The 24,753-nt window shown below is 36.3% G+C and overlaps 1 protein-coding gene across 11 annotated transcripts; it reads left to right on the top strand.

Moving 5' to 3' along the window:
- Nucleotides 1–50: 50 nt before the first annotated feature.
- LOC104247655 (cell division protein FtsZ homolog 2-2, chloroplastic-like) lies at nt 51–23,427 on the top strand. Of its 11 annotated transcripts, XR_011401058.1 has the most exons (12): nt 51–214; nt 1,189–1,902; nt 2,818–3,117; nt 3,729–3,819; nt 5,867–5,991; nt 7,135–7,227; nt 9,503–9,568; nt 9,969–10,100; nt 15,037–15,122; nt 15,361–15,421; nt 19,990–20,165; nt 23,106–23,427. XR_011401058.1 is itself a non-coding variant. In XM_070150921.1 (9 exons), the coding sequence occupies exons 2-8, from the start codon at nt 1,303–1,305 to the stop codon at nt 10,098–10,100; spliced, it is 1,407 nt and encodes a 468-aa protein (XP_070007022.1). In that variant the 5' UTR covers nt 51–214; nt 1,189–1,302; the 3' UTR covers nt 10,890–11,073. The 11 variants fall into 11 exon arrangements, 9 of the variants coding, with proteins under 9 accessions (XP_070007022.1, XP_070007020.1, XP_070007023.1 ...); XR_011401057.1 differs by having other exon boundaries at nt 15,037–15,421; XM_070150921.1 differs by lacking the exons at nt 15,037–15,122; nt 15,361–15,421; nt 19,990–20,165; nt 23,106–23,427 and adding an exon at nt 10,890–11,073.
- Nucleotides 23,428–24,753: the final 1,326 nt, after the last annotated feature.

Raw genomic sequence — 24,753 nt, 5'->3', positions numbered from 1 at the left:
TTTTAGTAGAATGTGCAAAAGATATTTTAGAAATGGGGCTAAAGGGTCAACACAAACAGCAAAGCCAAAAGCCCTTCAGAAACTAACAAAAAATTGAAAAATGGAAAATTGCCAACACTTCTCCTAGTCCTACTCTACTGTGTGTGTGTGTGAATAGAGTGCATTAACACCATCGGTAGCCAAAACTCCGGGTTTTCTCTCTCTTCAATTTCAGGTTTGCATTTTCTCTCTCTATATCTTGTTTTTTTCACAGTTTATTGATAAAGTCTTAGGTTTACAATTAGAACCTTTATACAATCAATACAATTGTAAGCATGGAGCTAAAATTTGGAGCTTATGGGTTCTAGATTGTAATCCAAGTTAATGTACTGTTCTAACTTAATAATTTGTGTCATATTCAATTAATATTTTAAGACAAATACGCAGTTTGAACCAAAGCTATTGGGTTGGACTAAACCGGTACCCGATACTCTAGCTCCGCCCCTAATTCTAAGGTTTTTTATTCTTCTGAGGTTGTTTTCTTTGTGGGTTTTTGTAATGCTCTTTATAAAGTTTTTTTTTTTTTTTTTTTTTCTATTCATGCTATTGCATTTTCTTCTTGTTTTTTGCTTTGCTGCTATTTGGGCTGTGTTAGCGTTAACTATGAAAACTGTGACCTAGTTATTGGAGTTTGACAATTCATATCTGTTAGTAACTTTATATTATTGAGGATTGGAAACTCTTTAGCTACCCTTTACAAGTTTCCTTAAATCATATGCAGTGACAAAGGTAGAAATTTTGCTAAGGATGTTCAAAAGTTAATATATATATATGTATAAAAAGTAATATTTGATGTATATTAATAGTATTATTTTTTCGGAGAACGTGTATAAGAAAAAATTTCAGTTAAGGGTGTTCAATGGAAGAGGAAACCCATATGGTGATACCTACTAGTTGGGAATAGGTTTTAGACTTGCTAGAGAATTTCTTCTATTATTATTATTATTATTATTATTATTTATTTTGGTAACGATGATGATATGAGTTGAGCTAAATGAAAAATTGAGGATTCATATCACCGGCCTCAACATGTTTGGAACTGAGGCGTAGTTGTTGCTGTTTGTGTTCAAGTGACCACCCACCGGTCACTGTAGATAGCTCGTCCCAATATTCATATGTGCTTCTTGTTTTCTGTTTTATTTTTTACAGGGGCTGAAATAAAATATTGGGCTGAATTTTCAGATATTATTTAGGTGGTTGGCTGTATTCTTTTATTCCCGGGATAATTAGATTAGTTTGAGTTGAGTGTGGGATTTTGCTGTTATGGCTACTTGTACATCAGCTGTGTTTATGCCTCCTGATACGCGACGGTCTCGTGGAGCATTGACTATTCTTGGTGGAAGACTTTGCGCCTTGAAAATGCAAGATGAGAAGATTGGATTTTTGGGAGTTAACCAAAAGGGTAGTTCAAGTTTGCCTCAATTCAAGTGTTCTGCCAATTCCCATAGCGTCAACCAATATCAAAATAAAGATTCATTTCTGAATTTGCATCCTGAAATTTCGTTGCTTAGAGGCGAAGAAAGCTCGAGCGGAAATGTAACCGAGAGCTTGATGGATTCGTCACGCTCGAACAATTTTAATGAGGCGAAGATCAAGGTGGTTGGTGTAGGAGGTGGCGGATCGAATGCAGTAAATCGCATGATTGAGAGTTCGATGAAGGGTGTAGAGTTTTGGATTGTGAACACTGATATTCAAGCAATGAGGATGTCACCTGTAGCGGCTGAGCAACGACTGCCGATAGGTCAAGAACTTACAAGGGGACTTGGTGCAGGTGGTAATCCAGATATAGGGATGAATGCTGCCAACGAAAGCAAGCAGGCGATTGAAGAAGCTGTCTACGGCGCAGACATGGTTTTTGTTACTGTAAGTTCAGCCTTTGTTTAACTTGATTACTTTATTGGAAAAAGGAGTTTGCGGTTATATGAAATTTACCTTATTCTTTCCTTTGTTTCTTTTCCGCTCTCTTGTCGTCAGAAGTTTAGATTTCATTTACTGTTGTATAGCAACTTCTGATCTTTCTTTGTTCTATCCGCCTATTGCCTTCATATTGCATATGCTTCAAGCTTGAGGAGAATGAGTGGAAGAAGGAATCTTATTGATTTTGAAATAAAACACGAGTATCTTAATAGCCAACAACGCTACCTTAAACAAAATTGAAGTATCTGTTACAATGAAATACTCCTTGTGTCCCATTTTATGTGTTTCTTTCAAACTTGAAGTATCTATAACAAAGTAAATGTATTTCATGAGAAAGGATCTGGTTAACTGGTTTTACTACATCATCCTTACAAAGAGTTAATAAACTTTTAAAGCCTAGAAAAAAATGGATAAATGAATGCGAGGCTATACTGGGTACAAGGATAAATGGACGGTAACTTAATTGATGATTGTAGCATGGCCAGATCTTAGTATTAGTAGTCTCATACCAAGCTTTTATGAACATTAAATGATGTCCGGGAGTCACTGCTAAAATTCTTAATGTGAAGAGACATTTTTCAGCATGCTCATCAAAAAGGATGTTTTACCCTAGAAAAAGAAAAGTGCAGCCCACTGCACAAAGCATCCGCATTCTCGTAGGGTCGGGGAAGGGCCGTATCCCGAGGAGTGTGATGTAGACGGCCTACCTAACGCTAGCGTTAGTGGCTGCTTCAATGGTTCGAACTCGTGACTTATAGGTCACATGGAGACAACTTTACCGTTGCTCCAAAGCTCCCTTCATGTTTTACTCTCCCACTTTTGTTTCTTCCTCACATGTGGTCTCCAACATGTTATGTGCAGGCTGGAATGGGTGGAGGAACAGGGACTGGTGCGGCTCCTATAATTGCAGGAACTGCCAAATCAATGGGTATCTTAACTGTTGGTATTGTTACAACCCCTTTTTCTTTCGAGGGGCGAAGAAGAGCAGTTCAAGCCCAAGAAGGGATTGCTGCTTTGAGAGAAAATGTCGATACTCTAATTGTCATTCCAAATGACAAATTGTTGACAGCTGTTTCTCCATCGACCCCAGTAACTGAAGCTTTTAACCTGGCTGATGATATTCTTCGGCAAGGAGTTCGTGGTATTTCTGATATAATTACGGTAAATATCTATTTTCCCCTGCTCCTTAGTGTAAACTGAAAGATGTATATGAAGTAAATACTCTAATGAAGTTTCTAAGTCATTGACAGGCTTAGCCGGATCTGTATATCGTTTCTGTGTATTTGTGCTATTTACAATCATTAGTAAAACTTTATTATATATATATATATATATTCATATTCACACTTTTTCTTCTTGTTATGCTGCTAAATTATTTTTGCCTTTTAATACATGATGCTCTTCACATGCTGTCCAACTTTGATTGGCCTAATGCATGCCTTAGAATTGATTTTAATCAATCAATCAACTATGTCTTAATCCCAAACTAGATTTGGTAATGCCCTAAAATTGATTTAACGATTCTTAGTTCCTTCCTTGGGACAAACTGGCCCGTAACTACAATAAGACTTGATTGGGGAAGTTTACCATTTTTTTGGTGAGGGGGGGGGGATTTCTCCAAGTAGTCATGTTTCTGCATTTTGTTTAACCTTTACCAAAAGTCTGCCGTTGTCACCTCATCATTTTCTCAGTTGTGTTTTATTCAATGTTTTGAACCAATTCGATTGCATATTAGAATTTTCTTAAGTTGCATATATCTGCCTGAATTACAGATTCCTGGGCTAGTAAATGTGGATTTTGCTGACGTGCGTGCTATTATGGCAAATGCTGGTTCCTCTTTAATGGGAATAGGAACTGCTACGGGTAAGTTCACAAAGCTATTCTGATTGTTGTTGGCACTAAGCCAATTCTCTTTGTTGGTTTCCTTTTAATTTATAATCACGTTTTTTCTTCACCATCTGTGTGATGTGATGATGTGGCCTACTAAGACACACAGTCACGATTAAATCATTTTTTGTGCCCTTAAACAAAAAAAATCAATGTGCTGTTTTGTAGTTTCAGAATTTATCCATATTGTCTAAACTCATTCTCAAAAAAAAAAATTTATCGCTTTTACTTGAAAAGTTGTCCACCAATTGACTAAAATATTGTACTATGAGAAAGTTTATTGTAATATACTACTCTTGGAACTGAGCACATCTGACATGTTCCCGTTAGGGAAAATGGAAAAATAAAAGTTCTTGGAACTGAACACATCTGACATGTTTCTATGAGTTTTCTCCTATTATTGGATGCTATTTAGCTGCAGATTTAAGCTTGTTTTTTTGTTATTTGATAAGATAAAGATTTTATTGATTGGTACCAAGATGGTACAGAAAATAACAAGGAAACAGAAATCAGCCTACTACAATCTTCCTTCTAACAACTCCATGAAATCCATGTACTGATCTGAACTAACTAGTGGGATTGATTTGAACCAGAAATACAAATTTTGTAAACAAATACTCTTAATTCTAGCAATTTGAGATCTCTGTCCTTAAAAACAAGCCTTGTTCCTTTCCAGCCATATTGTCCATAAGATGCACAATGGGATAGTTCTCCATATTTTCTTTATCTCTTTTGATATCACCTGATGCTGCCAACCTGCCAACAACCCCTTCACATTCTGAGGCATCACCCATGCAATACCACAAATATTTAAGAATAACTCCCAGCATTCTCTAGAAAATCTGCAGTGGAGGAACAAATATTCAACTGTTTCTTGATTCTCTTGACACAGGCAACATCTGTTACATAGGGAAAACCCTCTCTTTTGCAAGTTATTTTGAGTTAAGCATGCCTCCCAGGTGGCGACCCATCAAAAACATGCTACTTTCACAGGAGCTTTTGTCTTCCATGTCATCCTCCATGGCCAAGAAGTATCGCACTGTCCTGACTGCTTTATCAACATACTGTAGCAATTCTTGACTGAAAATTTCTTGTCTTTACTTGCCAGCCAGATTAGAGTATCCAGCTCGCAAAATTCTACGATTTCCCAATCACTCAAAGTTCTTCGTAAGACAATCTGCCAACCAGAACTAGAATGAAACTCAGCAACAGTACCATCCTTATTTGTTGAAAATTTGAATAGAGTAGGAAATTTATTTTTAAAATAATCATCGTCAACCCATAAATCTGTCCAAAACCTGATTTTTACTCCATTACCTCTAATCTAGTAAACAGACTAAACTCTCCTACTTATGCCCTTCCATATTCCCCCATTTACAGTTCTCCACCCTTCCTTTTTTCCGTAGATGGCATTTATCAGCTTTTTCCAAACTTCCTTACCTTCCAAGCTATACCTTTCTATTTGCTTTTTTGGCATAGCTTGCTAATAATAGTGATTGATGGTCCATTTCTTGCTGGAACCTTTCTTACTTCTGGCTTTTCCTCTTGCGGAAAGTTGAAACTATGCACATTTTCTGTATCTCCCAAATAGTTGTATTTAGAGCCCGTTTGGACATAAAATTTTTTTTCCTTTTTTCCAAAAAAATTTCACTTTTTTTCGAAATCAGCGTTTGTTCATAAAATTTCCAATTTTCACTTGAAGATGCATTTTGGAAATTTTCGAAAATTTGAAGAACTCCAAAAAGCTGTTTTTCAAATTTTTCACTCAAATCACTCACAAAACTTCAAAAACAACCCAAACTAAAATTTATGTCCAAACACAACTCCAAATTTCAAATACCATTTTCAGTTGAAATTTTTTCACCATTTTTTGGAATTTTACAATTCTTATGTCCAAACGCCTACTTAATAGTGAGGCTATTGCTGCTAACAAGATATGTTTTTTTGTCAATAATGGATTGGTCTGTTGATACTGGTACTAACTAGTCAAGAAGAGAAATGATATTGTTCGTTGACGTCACAGGGAAGACCAGAGCCAGAGATGCAGCGTTGAACGCTATTCAATCTCCTTTACTGGATATTGGTATAGAGAGGGCTACTGGAATTGTGTGGAATATAACTGGTGGTAGTGATCTAACATTATTTGAGGTACCCAACTATTCTCTCTTGCTCACGCTCCCTCTCCACTGATGCACTTATTAATCATCCATATATTACTTGAGGTACCCAAGTTTTTTCTCACTGACTGAAGAAAGTAGACATATATTACATAATGAAGAAAAGATTCTTAACTCTTCGGGGTTGCCCAGTTGGTTGGAGGGTGGTCATCCATCACCTGGGATCGAACCCCCTCTCAATGCCTTCTGGATTGAGCCTATCGCACAGGGCTTGCCTAGTGCGGTTTACATCCCCTGTGTGGTTTGCAGGCTATTACACGGGGGAGGTTTACCCAGTGCGCACAAAGTGCTCACCACAGAGTGCTCACCCAGAGGCTATGACAGAGGTTGTAGCGGCTGCGGGTTTCCCCTCTTACCAAAAAAAAAAAAAGAAAAGATTCTGCAGTAAAAGCCTTTTACTTTTTGCAGTAGACATTTTCGGTTGAAGATATGTATGACTGTGTGAATTTCCTTATGTTATTGTTATTGTGTCAGATAAGGGGAGTTTTATGCAATGCAGCCTTTGTACCTTGAGTTATTTTAGTTGTACATCATGAGTTTTAATTGTGAAATAGATGATATATTTTGCTTATAGTTACTTCCTCTGTCCCGATTTATGTGTCGTACTTTCCTTTTTAATCTGTCCCAAAAAGAATGTCATACTTCCTTATTTAGAGATAATTTAACTTTAAACTTCCTGCGTACCCTTAATGAAATGATTTACAACCACACAAATATCTATGATTTGTTTTAGATCACAAGTTTCAAAAGTCTGTCTTGCTTTCTTAAACTCCGTATTGAGTCAAACGCCGCCACATAAATTGGACGGAGGGAGTATTAATTTTGGTGGCATTTTAAGCCATGACCAGGATTACATATAAATATGAAACATCTGTACTAGTGGTGTTATACTCTGATTTTCATGTGTTTCCACGTCCGAGTTCAAAGCCTTTCCTGACCTCCAAGGTTCAAGTTTGCAGAAAATTTATCTTTTTCCTTGTTATGATAATGGTTTCATAGTATGCATTCAGTATTTTATGTCCGTGGGCGTATCCGGACCAATGCTAATTTCTGGCTTGTCTAATTCGTGAAGTCAGCTTTCATATCCTTACATGTCCTCTTTGCACTTTACTAGGTAAATGCCGCAGCAGAGGTTATATATGACCTTGTGGATCCTAGTGCGAACCTTATTTTCGGGGCGGTGATAGACCCATCAATAAGTGGACAGGTATGTTAGCATCTCTCACTAGGTTATAATATTTCTTTGGTGACATGATTCTTTGCGGATTTTGACATGCATCAATGCTACAACGTATTTAGGGTTGGGGAAAGCGAGGGCTTCAGCGCTTAAAGCGTGAAGTGACTCGACGCGAGAGGGTTGGCAGTTCAGAGAGGGTAGGCGACGCGACTTCACTAAAGCGTGCGTTTCTGTAGAAGAAGCGTGTAGCGATAAGAAGCGATAATAGTGTGCACTTTAATTTTGTTAAGGGTTGATTTTAAAGAAAAAAAGAAGCTGCTACTCAGAAGAGGCAAAGAGTTTGGGAGCTTTTTAAGGGATTGCTAGTAAAAGAGAGAAAAACAAGGACACTGTGTGCTGGGTGCAGGTGGTTAGCACAAGAGATAATGATGAAAAATAAATCTTGTTATTTATGCGGATGTTGAATTTGGAACTGAACGTAATTGTCCTAAGGGTTGCAAAATAAAAACAAAAATCAAAGATTAAGAAAATTGATGGCACAAAATTAGGTTGACAGAATAAATGAAAAATCTTCAAGAAATTATAATTATATTCTCAAAGTATGTCTCCACCAAAATTGCAAGAATCTGATATCATGCAGAAAGAGAACAGGAAGAAGAGAAAGTTGTTGAACAATCAAGAGAATTATAGAGATAATCAGTTCCATTCTCTTCTTCCTTCTACAACTTTCTCTTCCTCATTATTTCTTTTTTACATGGTATTAGAGCGTTTACTATTTTCGTTAACACCTGAACCTACGAGGAGGCAGCCTTATGGCTCCTTGCCTTCCAACATTTTTCTAATTGGTCGATTAAGTGCTTAAAGTTGGAAAACAGATACAAACTTGCCTTCAAAAAACTGCCTTCTTCGCTGTACTGTTGATGTGAAATTTTTGTTCCGTTGAAAAAAAACGCAGCAGATGTAAACATTGGCTTCATTTTATACATCATTTTTTGGTTATCAGTTCATGACAAACATGAGTAGTTTCTATTTTGCAACACAAAAGATCTTATTATCACTTGTCATTCTCATGATTTATCATCATTGTACATTTAGCGTGTTATGAATGAACTAACCGTTAGCGTACTTGAGCCTATACTAGTATACCCTAGTAACGGATGAGCTCTTTAGTAGTATATAGGACGAGGTTGTGTTAATTAACAAGCTAGCAAATGAGCCAATGAAATTATAGAGAGGCACTATTTAGTGGGAGGGTCGTATGATAAGTAGAAGTGTAATACAGAAAATATGCATTACAACTTTAGCTCCCACAAGAAGAATGCGGTGAAGTGAGATTAGACAGATTGTTGTTCCTAAATGCGAACTATTGAGCATCTAGACTCGAAGCTTCCAAGAAAATGACATAATAGAAGATGAAGAACCAGAAAATTAAAATAGGATCAATAAAATGGAGGAATACAACCATCCAAAGTTGTGGCCTAGTGGTCAATGAAGTGGGTGAGAACCATGGCGTCTCAGGTTCAAATCCCACTGGAGGCAAAAAATACTAAGTGATTTCTTCCCAATTTCTCATCTATCCAAACCTTGGTGGATAGAGTTACCTGGTAGCTAGCTGTTGCTGGTGGGAGGTGGCAGGTATCCTGTGGAATTAGTCGAGGTGTGCGCAAGCTGGCCCGGACACCATGGTTATTAAAAAAAATTTGGAGGAATACAACCGGGAGTGCTGTCCATATGAAAATACCTACCAAAGTGAAAGGAAAGCTCTATAAAACAATTTTGAGACTAGCAGTATTATATAGCAGTAAATGTTGGGTATCCACTAGATGAATGCCGTTGAATGCAAATGTTAACAAAGAAACAGAATATAATGAAAGTATAAGGATCCATATATACAAACTCAACTAGTTAGATTTAAAGCTTAGTTGTCACAATTGCATAGGGTTTGATGTATACCAACAACAACAACAACAACAACGACCCAGTGAAATTCCACTAGTGGGGTCTGGTGAGGGTAGTGTGTACGCAGACCCTACCCCTACCCCGAAGGAGTAGAGAGGCTGTTTCTGACCAAGAGTATACCAAGAGTATTTTAAATTTGGTTTTGAGGCTTATATATTAGTGTAGGGATTAGATGAGATTTAGAAAACATCTAGTTGTAGATATCTCTAATTTTCTTAATGTCTCAACATTGAGACGTAGAAGATCAGGTACTTTTTAACTACTAATTTGGAGTTGTTTCCCCTGAAGTCCTAACAAATTTACATTTCTCTTCTTGGTCATTCTCATCGCTATCCACGTGATGCAGGTCAGCATAACCCTAATCGCCACTGGTTTTAAGCGCCAAGAAGAAAGTGATGGGAGACCTCTCCAGGTATTCCTTTTTTCCACCCTCTCTCTTCACATCTATGCTATATTTGAAAAAACTTAAGGGTCGTTTGGCTGCTGGTTGGGTAGGGAGTTATTCATGTATTAAAACTAGCATAGCTACCAGGTTCAGTAGCTTTTTTGATGCTTTGTTTAAAATTCAGCATACCAAGTAGGGTGTATGGTTATCATTTTACAATTCCACATAAATAAAACAGGTATAAGTTAGTCAATTGATGTACTGTATTATTTTATGCAGGGTAGAAGACTGCATAACTAATCCCATATAATTAAACCTTCATAAATAATCCCATATAATTAAACCCTGCATAACTAATCCTTACATAACTCTAACCAGCAACCAAACGACCCTAGTGTAATGTATGTTTTATGGTGTTCGACTACAGGGGAACCAACTAACTCAGGGAGATGCCTCACTTGGAAGTAACAGACGACCTGCGTCCTTTTTGGAAGGTGGTTCAGTAGAGATTCCCGAGTTCCTCAGAAAGAAAGGGCGATCACGCTACCCAAGAGCTTAAGTTAGTCTCTGTTTTTTTTCTCCCTGTATGTGTTACTTTCTTTCCCTTTTCTTGTTCTCCACAGAGTTCCATCTCTATCTTTCGACGTGATAAAGCATGTGTTATATGTACAGGATCTTTGGTTATGCATCAAATATCGCATTTTTTCTCATGGAAAGCATATTCCTTGTCAGTTTTCTTGATTAAGTAGTTAGATGTCTGTTTTAAATTTTCTCCACTAGTAGTGCTTATACATATTAGTTTGTCAGTGAGTGCAATAAACTGGAGATACTATCATAGGTTGATATTAGAGACACAAGCAGTTTGGTAACTTTGTGATCTGTAAAGCTGCTGTAACATGGATATGCTGAGGTGAACTTGTGCACATACTTGTGATTTAGGATCAGTTTTGATACTCTACACTTAGTAGGTAATATCAATGTTGTTTACAACCTTTTTCTTTTTCTTTTTGCACAAATACTGACATGGTACAACACTACAAAAATACTAGGTTACTTCTTTCTATCTGTCTAATCGTTAGTGGATAGAGTTACTCAGTATCTGCACTGGTGGGAGGTACCAGGTACTCGTTGGAATTAGAGTGCGTATAAGCTGGCCCGGGCACCATCATTGTCAAAAAAATACTGTCATGGTACAGAGGTGAATTTGGAAGACATGTTTTGTTCACTGCTGCAGATGAAAAAAACCCAAACATGAGTATTTAATTTAAACCATTTTTCTTTTTAAGTGGATATTTACTTGTATCCAAGGTATCTAAAGATATCTAATGAAATCATCTTTGGAATTTAGGTCTTACTCAAAGAGAGAATTCAAATATATGGAGTTCCTTTATGAGTATTGTGGGGATATTATCACTTTTTGCCCGCGACAGAAACTATTTATATATGGTAGCCGAAAAATGTATAAAATTTGTATAATTTGTATATAACATATAGAATGTATACATATATATAAAATATACAAATTTTATATATTTTTTTGACTATTATTTTTACAGTGGCTATATATTGTCATTTTTTCAATATTTATTAATATTATATGGATGATCGGCAAGGACCATTACCAATCAGACTAAAGGTATTAAACATAAACTTTTTGTTCTTAGATATAATTGCATTTTAATTGAGTTATTGATATAAGAAAGAGGAAAATAAGTAAATATCTCCCGAATAGAATTAAATATTAAAAGCTTATTCTTATTAGTCATTGATCGGATATAACATAAAATATTGAGAATTTTTCGCGAAGCACCATCTTTTAGTCCTAATTAGTCATTTATAGATACCCTTTGCTATATTACGTTCTATAAATACTTTTTATGTTTTTATACAATGTATTTCATGTATTTAAACAGTTGTATTCATTAATACAAGAAAAAAAATAAGCGTAAAAACGGGAAATCCAGCTAAGTGTTATCTGTATTTAACTGTATTCAAGCGAAATTTTAGCTGTATTTAACTGTATTCAAGCAAAATTTCAGTGAAATACAATAACTTTTTTGCGCAAATTCTGGGAACTTAAACTTGTTAAAAACGGAAGGAAATCAAATCACATGATAGTCTCCTAATTTAACTAAAAGAACTAAAATGTGTACACACTAATTTGTATTTTACTCAAAGAAAGCAACTCAAAAATGAGAAAAGAAGGAAAAACCAGAGCAACACATCTGATCGAACTTCTCAATTCTCTTCTCCTTTTTTCTATTGAATACAATAAAAGACAATTGAATGATATTTATTTAATATAAATAGGTACTAACCTATTCTATAGGTGGTAAAATCTCATAATAATACTCAAAAGGAAACGAAGAGGGCTTTAGGGATCCAATAGGTTAATGGCGGACAATCATAAAATAAATTCCATAGGTTAGGGATATTTTTTTTTTAATCATAAAACTTTTATTAAATTGGACAAAAATGAAAAAAGAGTTTGTGCATGTCTTTTCAATTTAGACAAGTGGCTTTAACATGAAAGAGACACTTATGTGTGATATTATGTGTATGTAATGCATATATAACGAGAGATGTGTATTTTAGAAAAATATAAATATTTGATGTGACATTGGTAATATGCCCACACTTTGGTTAAAATAGCACGGTATAGTCAGTTTTCGGACTGGTCATTTAAAAATAGCCACCATTTACGAAGTCAATGAAAAATAACCATTATTATTTTGCTGCAACAGAGACCGGTCCTGCATAATATACGGGAGTTCGGTGCATCTGTGTACGAACTCCAGCATATTATGCTGGACCGGTATACTTTGCTATACGGGAGACTGGAGCACCGGTGCTCCAAACTCCAGTATATTATACTGGACATTTATACTTGCTGGAACTCCAGTATATTATGCTGGAGTTCTAGTGTACTTATGCTGGAGTTCCGGCATAGTTATTCTGGAACTCCCGTATAATATGCTGGAGTTCAAACATACTTATGCTGGAACTCCAGTATAATATAAGAGCGTATTTTCCGGGTTTTGAATAGTGTTTTTGCTCAGATTTATCTTTACATGAAAAATGACTAAATTTCGATTACTTTTGAAACTGGGTTATTTTTGAATGACCAGTTGTAAATCTGGTTATTTTTAAATTTCTCTCCCCTTTACCCTACCCCTACATTTTTTTTCCTATTATATAGAAGAGCAAAGATGGTCGATCAGGGATAAAATTGACATTTCCCATTATTATAAAAGTGCCTTAAGTATAAATTGCCCACTCCAGTATCTTCCCTTCTACACGATTTGGTCTAGAACCATCTTCTCTTTTTTTTTTTTTTTTTGATTTTCGGCTGTCCGAGTCTCTTCAACCCCGGCTAATCCCACGGTGCACAGGCCCTCGCAATACGTTTCCCGCAACTGCACCACGGTTAATTCAGATTTTATCCGGTCCGATAGGCCAAGTGGGTTTCCCGCAAGAGAACCATCTTCTCTTCTATTCATGCTTTCAAGAATACTCCCTTCATTTTCTTATCTATCTTCTACAAGTTCAGGTATGATTCTCTCCCAATTTTCTCTGTCTATTTTTTTTTTTTTTTGATTTTTCGAGATCTCTGAACAAATTTCAATTCGAGGCTTCAGGTTCGCACAAGAAAAAAGCCTTAATAGTGCTCAATTTAGCCTTTCCGGACTCCGCTCCACTTTTTGTTTGATTTTAGGTAACTTTTTAACTAATCTATTGATATTCTTTATTATATATATATCGAGACATTTTGAATTCCCGTTGATTTCTACCATTCTTATTTTTGAGGAATGTCTACGTGTTGAATTTTTCGGATTCCCGGATGCCATTGTGTGTATAGCTTTTGCTCAATTTCATCTCAAAGTTTGCCCCTTTTGTTCCTCAGATTCTGTATTGCGTACTGTTGCTTTTGTGTAATATTTTCCTTGGTTGTTGTTCTTCTTTGGTGACATGTTATTCTGTCTTTAGAGGGAAGGAAAAATTAAAATTTTAGTTTAGGTTGAAAAAGCCTTTTGTTGCTTTGATATAGTTTGTCTTGCTATTTTCAATGTCATGGTTTATTCTTCTCTTCCAACTTTCCTTTGCTACCTAAGAAGTAGAAAATAGAGAAAATAAATACCAAATACAGTACAAAGGCAGATTATAAGTTGTCTTATTCGGGAAGAAACTCAAATCAAAATGCATTTCAAAATACCTATCAATAAAAATCATAGTGTCTTTTGGATATGATTCCATGGAGTAACTCACATGTTGATCCTACATCACATTCAACATTCAAAGCTTTTCTCTACTTTTACTGGTGTTGATATTTCAGTGGCAGACAAATTCAATCATTCCTACCTTTCTCACTTATTTCTACTTCCATTAAGCAGACTTCCACTCATACTTGCAGTTTGCATTTTCATCAGACAAACTGATGATAGTACGAAGGAAGAATATTTTTTTATTTTCACCTTCCGTTAGTTTCTTCCATTCCTTTTTTCTGTTACTAATTCTCTCTGGAATCATAAAAATGATCAAATTGAAAAAAATCATGGTGACAGAAGGTTTAGGCAGCGCGAATAATATAGACTGATGCCACATGACAAAAAAGCCCTTTTAATGCAACGATGAGCAAATAGAGCTGAATTAAAGAAGGAATTTTTGTTGCAATGCATTTATTGCATGGTTGCAATAACACTCTGCATAGATGAGCATAATTAGCTGAAATATTACGAATCATTGGTGTATTTTAATTCCTTGTTCAATTTGAACTGAATCTGAATAGTAAGAATGTTCCTATGTACAAACCTTCAGTATATATATTATGCAGTTCCTCTTTACTCTTGATTAGTAAATTTGGCTTTAGCATTTTTTACATGTCAAAGAATAATTTTATCTATGTAGGAGAATATTCATGTATGATGGTTTTAAGCACTGATTGCACGATATAGAAGCCTAGCAAAAGATAACGTTAACATTCTGTCTAATATCTTCACTTTTTCACGTCAAAATTTCATTATTTTGGCTTTTGCTTAAATGTTATAGTTGTTTTCATAAAGAGGATATTTGTGAAATTGAACGTCGCACCATAGAGATAAATGGCAACTTGAAATAGGTTTATTTATTGATTGCATGAATTTTATGCTTATTACTCATTTTCATCTCTTCTATTGTAGGTGCGCTTTAAAATACATATCCTGCATTTTGATATTGCAAATTCGGGAAGAAAATTTACTATGTAAATTCTCGAAAAAGCTACTTAAAATATCAGCATCTCCTAATAGATAACTGCATAAAGAACTGATGCATAAGTTTTAACCCAATTAGATGTACCCCTTTTCTAGATTGGTTAATCTAGAATTCTTCACTTTGATCATCTACCAATCTCGCTATATATTAAACTACTATCTGTTGTTACATAATATACTTTCGGATCGATTTGTGGCAAAAGCTTCGTTTTATTTAATTTTTGAGATTTTCTTAATTTTTTTTAGATGAAGTTAGTGGCCAGACCAAAGCAATTAGCAATTTAAAGGTAATTCACAATTGATAGAGCTGGAGGGACAACAACAACTAGCAGGTAAAATGGTTGTGACTATTCCTATCAATTCTACTGGATAGTGAGTTCACTTCAACCCCAACTCTCTTGGAATGATGTTGTAACACATGATGTTGACGTAGTACCATTGTCTAGGCAAGAAATAAACTATGATGTTACACATCAATATCAGGTCTACAGTGATTTAGAAAATATTACATGTGAATGAAAGGTTGTGAAATTTAAGAAATCTCACGAGTGCATTGAACTACGGGAATAGGCCATAAGAGGATAAACAGCTTTTTGAAGAGGATGTTAGGAAGATATGCAAAACATTGAAGGTGCATACTCTGCATATTGATTGTTGCTACTTGTGTTGATACATATACTTGAAATTTATTCTATTCTGGGATCTGATAAAGAGTAATGGAGATGTCTCGCATAAGTTTCTAATTCATTTAGGACTTGGAATATTGGTGTTCTTCTCGCACTTTTGTTTCTTACTCCAGTATCATTCTTCTTCCTTCTTGTTTTATTTATGGTAAAGCACCTAATATATTTAATTTTCTTTTCTAGCCTGGATTTGCAAGAACAAAAATTTGGTGCAGCTTACCATAATTAGAAGCCCCAACTAGAATTCATAACATTTAACTTCTCAATGCATTGTTGGACTTTTTATTTTCTTTCAAACTCTGTTTTTATATTTATTTTTCAATTATTATGGATATAAATATGTGAAGTCATCCACTAATTTCTCAAGTGAAGTACAAGTATCGAATTAGTTCAAAGTGCCCACGAGAATTATGTAATCCCTTTGAATTTATATGCTAAGAGGATAAAGAAATATTTGCAAACAGGATGAATTATGTTGATCACTGTGGAGTACATTTGTGAAGTGCATTGTTCTATTCTCTTCCATTCATGTTCTATTTTGTTTAAGAATTCTTTATATTTATGAAAAAAGGGCAGCATGGTGTATTAAGTTTCCATTATGCGCGGGGTTTAGGGAAGGGCCGACCACAAGGGTTTATCGTACGCAATCTTACCCTGCATTTCTGTAAGAGGCTGTTTTCACGGCTCGAACTCATGATCTCCTGGTCACATGACAGCAATTTAATATTTATAAAATGTATTACAAATAAACGTAAAAAAGAATGCCAAGAACAAACTGAAAATGAAAATAAAAACATGCTATTGATTAGGTTGTGGTTGGACCTGTGAAAACATATTGACTAGGTTGTGGTTGGGCCATGCTATGCATGGGCTGTTCATATCTAGTTTTTTATTTTTCTATTATATAGAAGAGCAAAGATGGTCGACCATTGGCATCTTTGCAAATCTAGCTTTATTTAAGGGTAAAATTATAATTAGGTCACAATAATTAAAATGGAACTCTAGAAGGATCCCTTTTTCTTTCTCATCTCTAACAAAAGAAAAAGAGCACCAACGGCTCTTTTCTTCATCTTCTCATCCAGATAAGCTTTCCTTTTAAATTTTGCTGAAATTTGTCTTTGTTGTCTTCGATCTTCTCAATTTTTGGTCTATCCATGTTATATTTGTGTTGATTTTGCCCGTTTCTTTGTAGAACTCTAATCTTTTTTGCTTCATTGTTGTTTTCTTAACACTCTTTGTGCTTTTCTAATTTTATTAGGTCGTCCTCCCTGTATTTCCAACAGCAGCTTCTTGTATCTCTCCCTCTCCCTCTCGTGTAATTCTTGAGGCTAGCATATGTTGAGTTTTTTTTTAATATAGAAAGGTATTAAAAAGAGGGTGAATGAGAGATGGAAGGAAATGAAAATTTTGAGTTAAATTTTAAGTTTCTCTTTCCTTTTAAATGAGACATTGTCCCTCATTGGTAGAGGAAAAGGAGTTTGGTGGGTTTATATACAAATGCACTTCATGTAGCTCTTAAAGAGTTAGGAAGAAGGCAAGCCTCGCGTCGTCGTCGTCGCTCGCTCGGCTCGGCTTCGGCTTCGGCTTCGGATCGATTAATTAATTTATTTGTTAATAGTAAATTATCCGTGTTTGTAACAGATATGTTCCAATCCGTGTATTGTACCACCAGTTGCAATAGCAGCCGCCTAGTGCTCCTCCCACCATGGCTAAGTGCTTGCTCCAGAACAAGCTAGTGCATGCTCCACCATGGAGAGGGGTCGGGTCTCACAACTGACTGCTATAATATGAGCAGCAGCAATTGGAGAATCACACACCAAAACAACAATAGCATAGTGTATGCTCCACCATGGCTATAATTTGCATTCATTCCTCTCAGAATTTCCATTCGACTTCTGAGTTTTCCTCCCTTGTTCTGCATTATTTTAAACTACAAACAAAACATCCGTAAGTGTGATTTGCTGCCGAACTTTGTATTCACTGAAATACTCGTCGTCGCTCGCTCGCTCGGCTACGGCTACGGCTACGACTTCGGCTTCAGATTCAGATTCGGATTCGGTTAAATGATCGATTGATTGATTAACTGATTAATTTTTTGGACCAAATTTATTTGTTAATAGTAAATTATCCGTGTTTGTAACGGATATGTTCCAATCCGTGTATTGTAGCACCAGTTGCAATAGCAGCCGCCCAGTGCTCCTCCTACCATGGCTAAGTGCTTGCTCCATAACAAGCTAGTGCATGCTCCACCATGGAGAGGGGGCGGGTCTCACAACTGACTGCTATAAATATGAGCAACAGCAGTTGGAGAATCACACACCAAAATAGCAATAGCATAGTGCATGCTCCACCATGGCTATAATTTGCATTCCTTCCTCTCAGAATTTCCATTCGACTTCTGAGTTTTCCTCCCTTGTTCTGCATTGTTTTAAACTACAAACAAAACATCCGTAAGTGTGATTTTCTTCCGAACTTTGTATTCGCGGAAACACTGGAGTTTGAAGTACCGCTACACCAGTGTGTAATTCGTTCTATCCTGGGAGGAAATAATCCATAATCTTGGGTACTAGGAGGGGATTAAATACCTTAAGGAAACAGTGTGAATTCAGTGGGTTCGAATTAATTTCTGTTTTATTTATATTTACGTTTATGAGCTAACGTTCTAATTTCCAGAATCATTATTTACAAATACAGGAGGAACAACACAAATAATGACTTTGATCTATCATTTTGTATGGTTTACCTTTGTGAATTTAATTTCATTAAGGGAGTGAGATTCACTCTTCCTAAATGCACAGATTCTGAATATGCATGCTTTGTATAGTTGGTTGTCTTTAATGTTTGTCACTATTTACTAAGAATGGAACTGTACTTCCGTATTAGTGAAAGAAAAGTTGTTCTAGAGTTTATATTCCTATTTTGGGATCAAATCGTAGGTGCAACTAAAGATTAGACATAAATTCTCTGAGTTGTATCAAAATTTGAAATGTTACCTCATCTAGTCTTCTATTATATAGAAGTGGGAAGCCTGGTCGACCAAGGGTAGATTTGTCATTTTACTTTGCCATTTTATTTTTTATTCGTATAAGTGCTGCTACCCACTTCCAACCGAGAGGTTGTGAGTTCGAGTCTCCCCAAGAGCAAGGTGGGAAGTTCTTGGAGGGAAGGATGCCGGGGTCTATTTGGAAACAGTCTCTCTACCCTAGGGTAGGGGTAAGGTCTGTGTACACACTACCCTCCCCAGACCCCACTAAGTGAGATTATACTGGGTTGTTGTTGTTGTTGTATAAGTGCTGCCACCTAATTCTAGAACCTCCCCACTTTTATCTCCTTTCCAACTCTTTCCCTTTCCATTCCTCTTCTCAGCGAATGGGTTAAATTTTCAATTAAATTTTATTTAACTTTATTTTTATTTAGTTTTCTTGCCTTTTCCTTTTTGCCTCTTCTTGCTAGAAGAACACTACCAATGAAACTGGGTTTAATATGGGGCATATGAGTGAAGCTTGAGTTAGTTTTAATTGGGGTATGTTAAAATTTTAGGTAACTTTTTTTGTGCCACAAGTGTTTGATGAATTTATTGAAAGAAATTACTTTTTCATTAAACTTCTAGATTTTTTCTTTTCGAAGCTTGAGTTTTGATAGATCATGGCTATACGCTTTGTGGATTCAAAAGCAATATACTCTGGTTGACTCATAACTTTCCATCCTTATGATCTCTCCATCCAGGGGCGGATTTAGGGGGGCGCAAGGGGTTCACCCGAACCCCCTTCGTCGAAAAAATACACTGTATATATAAGGTAAAATCTGTTTTTTACCTCTATATATTAAGTTTTGAACCCCTTTAACACAATCCAAAAGTGTAGTTTAGTGGTCAAGGGGGTTCAAAATCTACATACGGTCATGAGTTCAATTCCCACTAGATATAATTTTTTTTTAAATCCCTTCGTGGAGATCCTGCCTCCGCCACTGTCTCCATCTCGAGGAGTTAAGACTTACCCGATAAAACTTTATCACTTGCAATTTACACCGATCTTCTTAAGAGAACAATCTAGAAGAACTCTATGTTTGTGCTACAAAATCTAGCCGAATTCAAAATATTTGAATATAGCATATTAGTCTGTCTCTCTTTCATTTTTTGTATAATGGTGGTGACAACTTTTCATTTCTCCTATTTTTTCCTATTTATTTAGTTGAACCGAAAAATATAACGTTGTGGAAAGAATTTACATTGATTAATTAATTTTAGGAAGACGGCAGTACTACACTGCCTTGTCCTCATTTGGTATTTCCAAATTTTAATTACTATTGAAGCAGAACAAGAATTATAAAATTGTTAACTTTGTGTGAAAGAAAAAAAAAAACGTATCCACTCGAACCATCATAATTCATCTGACTTATTTCATAAATGAGTATAAAGACAATAATTTAATGATATTTCTCCTTTCTCAAAGAAGCTAAGATCTTCATATGTTTTCACTTAGTAGTGTGGTTCTCATTGGTTCTACCTTCCTTGTAGTTCAGCACGGTTTCAATTATCGCCAGTATTGCTTACCAGTCGTTGAATGAAGAAGTTCAAAGTTGTGACTGGACAACGATTCCATATACTTGAGGATTGCACAATTCTGCTAAACTTGGATATTTATGTTAGCTCCCTCTGATTGAGGCGGATCAATTGGTTGGACGTACCCTTGAGTAAGTTTTAAGATTCACGAAATTCATATTTATTGACTTCTCAGACTTGGCAGAGTAAGAATTTTTACTTCTACATCATGTGAGTGTCATATCTCTTTTTTCTACCCGGGAAGGGTTATAAGGGAGTTTTTTCAATTAAAGTGACAAAATCGAAATGGGATTATTCATTTTAAATTCAGAGTCACCACTTGGGATAATTTATGGTGTCTCAAGTTACCGGTTTATTTTAAATCCCAAATCGAGGAAATTGACTATTTATGGTCTGCGAACACAGAAGACCGGGTAAGAAATTCTGTTAACCTGGGAGAAGGTGTTAGGCATTTTCGGATTTCGTGGTTTTAGCACGGTCGCTTCAATCATACCTGGCTTAAATAAATTGCTAATTACTCATTTTAGAAACTATGTATTGTGACGACCCGGCCAGTCGTCTCATGAGTTATCGCTTCGTTTTCTCTATTTCTGCTTCTTTATGTTTTGTGTATCCGTGTTATGTGGTATCGGGTTGGTCGGATCGAATCCGAAATAATTTTGGGAAGGTTTGAAACACTTAGTCTCTTTTAAGGAAGTTTAAGTTAGAAAAGTCAACTAGATATTGACTTATGTGTTAGAGGGCTCAGATGTGAGTTCCGATGATTCAGTTAGCTTCAGGAGGTGATTTATGACTTAGGAGCGTGATCGGAATGAGTTTTGGAGGTTCAGAGTAGATTTAGGCTTGAATTGACGAATTTGATAATTTGGCGGTTTTCGGTTGGTAGTTGAGATTTTGATATAAGGGTCGGAATGGAATTCCGAGAGTTGCAGTAGTTCCGTTGGGTCATTTGGGATGTGTGTGCAAAATTTCAGGTCATTCGGATGTGGTTTGGTTGGGTTTTTGATCAAAAGCGGGATTCAGAAGATTTTTGAAAGTTAAGCTTGAATCCGATGTGTTTTGGTTGATTTGATGTTGTTTGAGGTGTTTTGAAGATTGGAACAGGTTTGGATAAGGTATTGGGATATGTTTGTGCTTTTGGTTGAGGCCCTGGGGGCCTCGGGGTTATTTCGGATGTACGGAAAGGTTTGAGATTTGTTGCAGCTGCTGAACTTTTACTGCTTCTGGTATTTTCGCACCTGCGGATTGGGGACCGCAGGTGCGACGCCGCACGTGCGGGAGATCGACCGCAAAAGCAAAAAAGGGTCTGAGGAGCAGGAACTACATAAGCGGCTAAGAGGACCGCATCTACGAAGTCGCAGATGCGGATAACGGATCGCAGATGCAGAAATGGGAGTTTAAGTGAGGACCGAAGATGCGGTGGTTTTTGACCACAGAAGCGGAAATATAGCCGCAGATGCGAAAATGTCTGGGCAGAAGGTATAAATTGTAGCCTTCGCGAATTTGAGCTATTTCACCATTTTTGACTTCAGCTTTGGAGCTTTTTGGACCATTTGAAAGAGAGATTTCAAGGGAACTTCATTGAGGTAAGGAATTTGGACCTAAAACTCGTTCTTATGATATTATTACACAGATTAGAGCTAGAAATCATGGAAATTAAGGGTGAAAATTGGGAAAACTAGGGCTTGGAAACTTAGACCTTTGCTTGGGGATTTGAAGGACCATTTGAGGTCGAATTTCAGAACTTTTGATATGTATGAACTCGCGGGGAGATAAGGAACCTATTGATGTAAAAATTATTGAATTCCGAGATGTGGGCCCGGGGGTCAGGTTTTGGTAATTTCGGGATTTGTGTCATATTTTGATTATTTTCGCTTGGGCTTTGTTCCCTTAGCATATCTTGACGTCCTCGTTCTGATTTTGGATAGATTCGACGCAAGTGGAGGCCGATTCGAAGGGCAAAGGCATCACGGAGTAGTATTTTCACCGATTTTAGGTAAGTAATCATTGTAAATCTGGAACTGAGGGTACAAACCTCGGTATTTGACTTGTTTTGATAAATACAGTAACGCACATGTAAAGTGACGAGCGTGTGGGCGTGCACCGGTAGGGATTGTGACTTGGTCCGTCCCGTAGCAACTATTAAGCCACGTATTGATTTGGAACCTTATGATATTCCGTACTTTAGTTATTTATACTATATTATGGGTTGTATGCTATGTTTGGGGCCTTGTGCCGACCTGTTGAGACCCTTAGGGGTATTTTTACTATTTTTCCTCACTCTACTTGTTGAAAGCATATTCTCAGTCATGTTCTACCTGTTTAAATGTTTAAAACTGGTTTTAGAACTCCATTTCTAATTGTGAGGATTGTTTGGGCTGAGATCCCTGGTTTCTATTGTTGTGCCCGAGAGGCTGTGAGGTTAATGACTGATAGAGGTTGAGAACCTAATATGGATGTGAGGTTAATGACTGAGAGAGAGAGAGATGCACGTCGCAACGATACTTATATGGATCGGGCTGCACGCCGCAGTGATATATGTATATTGGATCGGGCTGCGCACCGCAGTGATATGACGCTTGGGGTGTAGGAGCCCCTCCGGAGTCTGTACACCCTCAATGAGCGTAGTCGACTATAAATTACGGATCGGGCTGCACGCCGCTGCGGTTACTATGATTTTTAATACTATGAGATATTAATGAGCTTGAGTGTTGAGAGTGAGTATTGAGTGACGAGAGTTGAATCACGAGTGACTGAGAGCCTGCCCGAGAGGCTAAATTCTGAGTGATACCTTGTCCGAGGGGCCCAATTATGATATTTTTACTGATTTCACTCTTCCTTTAAGATAAGCCTTTGTTGGAAAAATTGCTAAGTATATGATGTCAAGTGTTTAAACTGAAATTTGATAATTTTGCGATGAAACTGGTTTTAAACTGTGAAGTTGACCTGTTATCTTGTTGTTTTCTTCAGTTATATGATTTTTAACTGCTCGTCACTACTTTCGGACCTTATTTACTTTAGTTACTTACTGAGTTGGTGTACTCACGTTACTCCCTGCACCTTGTGTGCAGATCCAGGTGTCGAGCGACAGAGTGAGGGTCCTTAGCATTTTCAGAGTTTGCCGGAGACTGCAAGGTAGCTGCATGGCGTCCGCAGCCCTGCTTTCTTCCTTTTATCCTTGTTTTCCCGCATTTTAGACTTGTTATGTATTAGACAGTCAGATTGGTATATTTAGAGGCTTTAGACTCGTGACATCAAATTATGGGGTTGTGTAATTTCCTGTTATTTCACTTCCGCATATTTTCTGTTGCTTTAAACGTTTATAATGAAATTTAATATTTAAAAACCTGTGTTAGAAAATGACTTATTGTTAAAGAAAAAATGGTTGTAATTCATTGATTGGTTGGCGTGCCTAGTCACTCTATATATATGACTAAAATAGAAGGAAAATAAGACAGTTAGGTTGCAAAAAATGGCTTATTAGTGGTATTTGAAGTTTCCACATCCCTGGCTCCCTGCCATCTGCAGGTTGTGACTAATGTCCCTTCACTTATTTCAGCCGCCAGATTCACATCTTTGCTGCTGGAATTCTTGAATAAATGGTTTAGGGTGCAAAAGAATTAGGGTTAATTAGGACAACCTGTAATACCAGAACTACTACAGTTTAGCCACAGATATATGAGAGAGAGAACTAAATAAAGATTTGCTAATTTATTGGACCATATATTAGTTGGTAAGTGATATATATCAACTATTATTTTGAGAGCGGCTATACAATATTTTTTTCGGTCCACTTTAAGTGATTTTTTGGCTATTTTAACACATATTAAGGGACCCCTTCTAGGCTCTTTATTCTAACGACAACTTTGAAAAAAAGAAGTTAATTATTTCTTGATATTTGAAAAAATCAAATATTTTGAACCATAAAAACAAAAGGTCAAAAAATGAATTAAAGTGGAATGGAGGGAGTATTATTTTCCCCAAAAATCGACTCCACTTTTTCTAAGATTTTGTTAACTAAGTGGCGTTTGGACATAAGAATTATAAAATTCCGAAAAAAATGAATTTTTTTAAAGTTATCGTAATTTAAGAAAACTGGTTCGACTTATCGTATGTAATACTATCATTCTTTTAGGACGAGAGAATATAATCAAATGGCTCAGAATTAGTTGAAGTAAATTACATATATAATAATTGTAACTTCGTGGTAGGTAACAACTTATTAGGTGCAATGTGTTAATTCAAAAATTCATCTCTTATTACCAAAAAAATCTGATCATTCAAGGTCCATCACCACCTAAAAAATTATAAAAACAAGGGAAAAAATATAGCTCTTTTTCCATCTCTCCGTATGTGGTTATATACACAAACTATATATAAAGCAGTATAGATTTTGTTTAGCAAGTTGCAAGTAGCTGGTGGCATATAACTATAGAGGAATTAAAGAACCAATAAGAGTTGTACTGGAGTGGTAAGTACCCCTTCATCCTTGATCAGATGTAGAGGTGGCAAACGAGCGGGTTGGGTCGGACATGGGTCGGGTCAAAAACGGGTTAACCGGCGGATAATATGGGTAACTACATTATCCATGGCTTCTTGAATATAATCACTTTTGGTAGAATTCGTAATCTCATAAACTTGACTAACCCCCAATTTGAGAATTTACAAATGTAAAAGCTAAACCTATTAGTTATCCATTTTCTAAATAGATAATATGCT

This window comes from Nicotiana sylvestris, chromosome 7, assembly GCF_000393655.2.
Source record: "Nicotiana sylvestris chromosome 7, ASM39365v2, whole genome shotgun sequence".
NCBI classification, from domain to species: domain Eukaryota; kingdom Viridiplantae; phylum Streptophyta; class Magnoliopsida; order Solanales; family Solanaceae; genus Nicotiana; species Nicotiana sylvestris.
Note: the sequence above shows the minus strand (reverse complement) of the source record. Positions and strands in the feature narration are given on the sequence as shown.

What these genes read in the sequence shown, in the direction of transcription:
- LOC104247655 (XM_070150921.1), top strand. Translation starts at nt 1,303, where the DNA reads ATGGCTACTTGTACATCAGCTGTGTTTATGCCTCCTGATACGCGACGG. An exon ending in GTATTTCTGATATAATTACG is followed by an intron (nt 3,118 to 3,728) that starts GTAAATATCTAT and finishes CCTGAATTACAG; the next exon opens with ATTCCTGGGCTAGTAAATGT. An exon ending in ACCCATCAATAAGTGGACAG is followed by an intron (nt 7,228 to 9,502) that starts GTATGTTAGCAT and finishes CACGTGATGCAG; the next exon opens with GTCAGCATAACCCTAATCGC.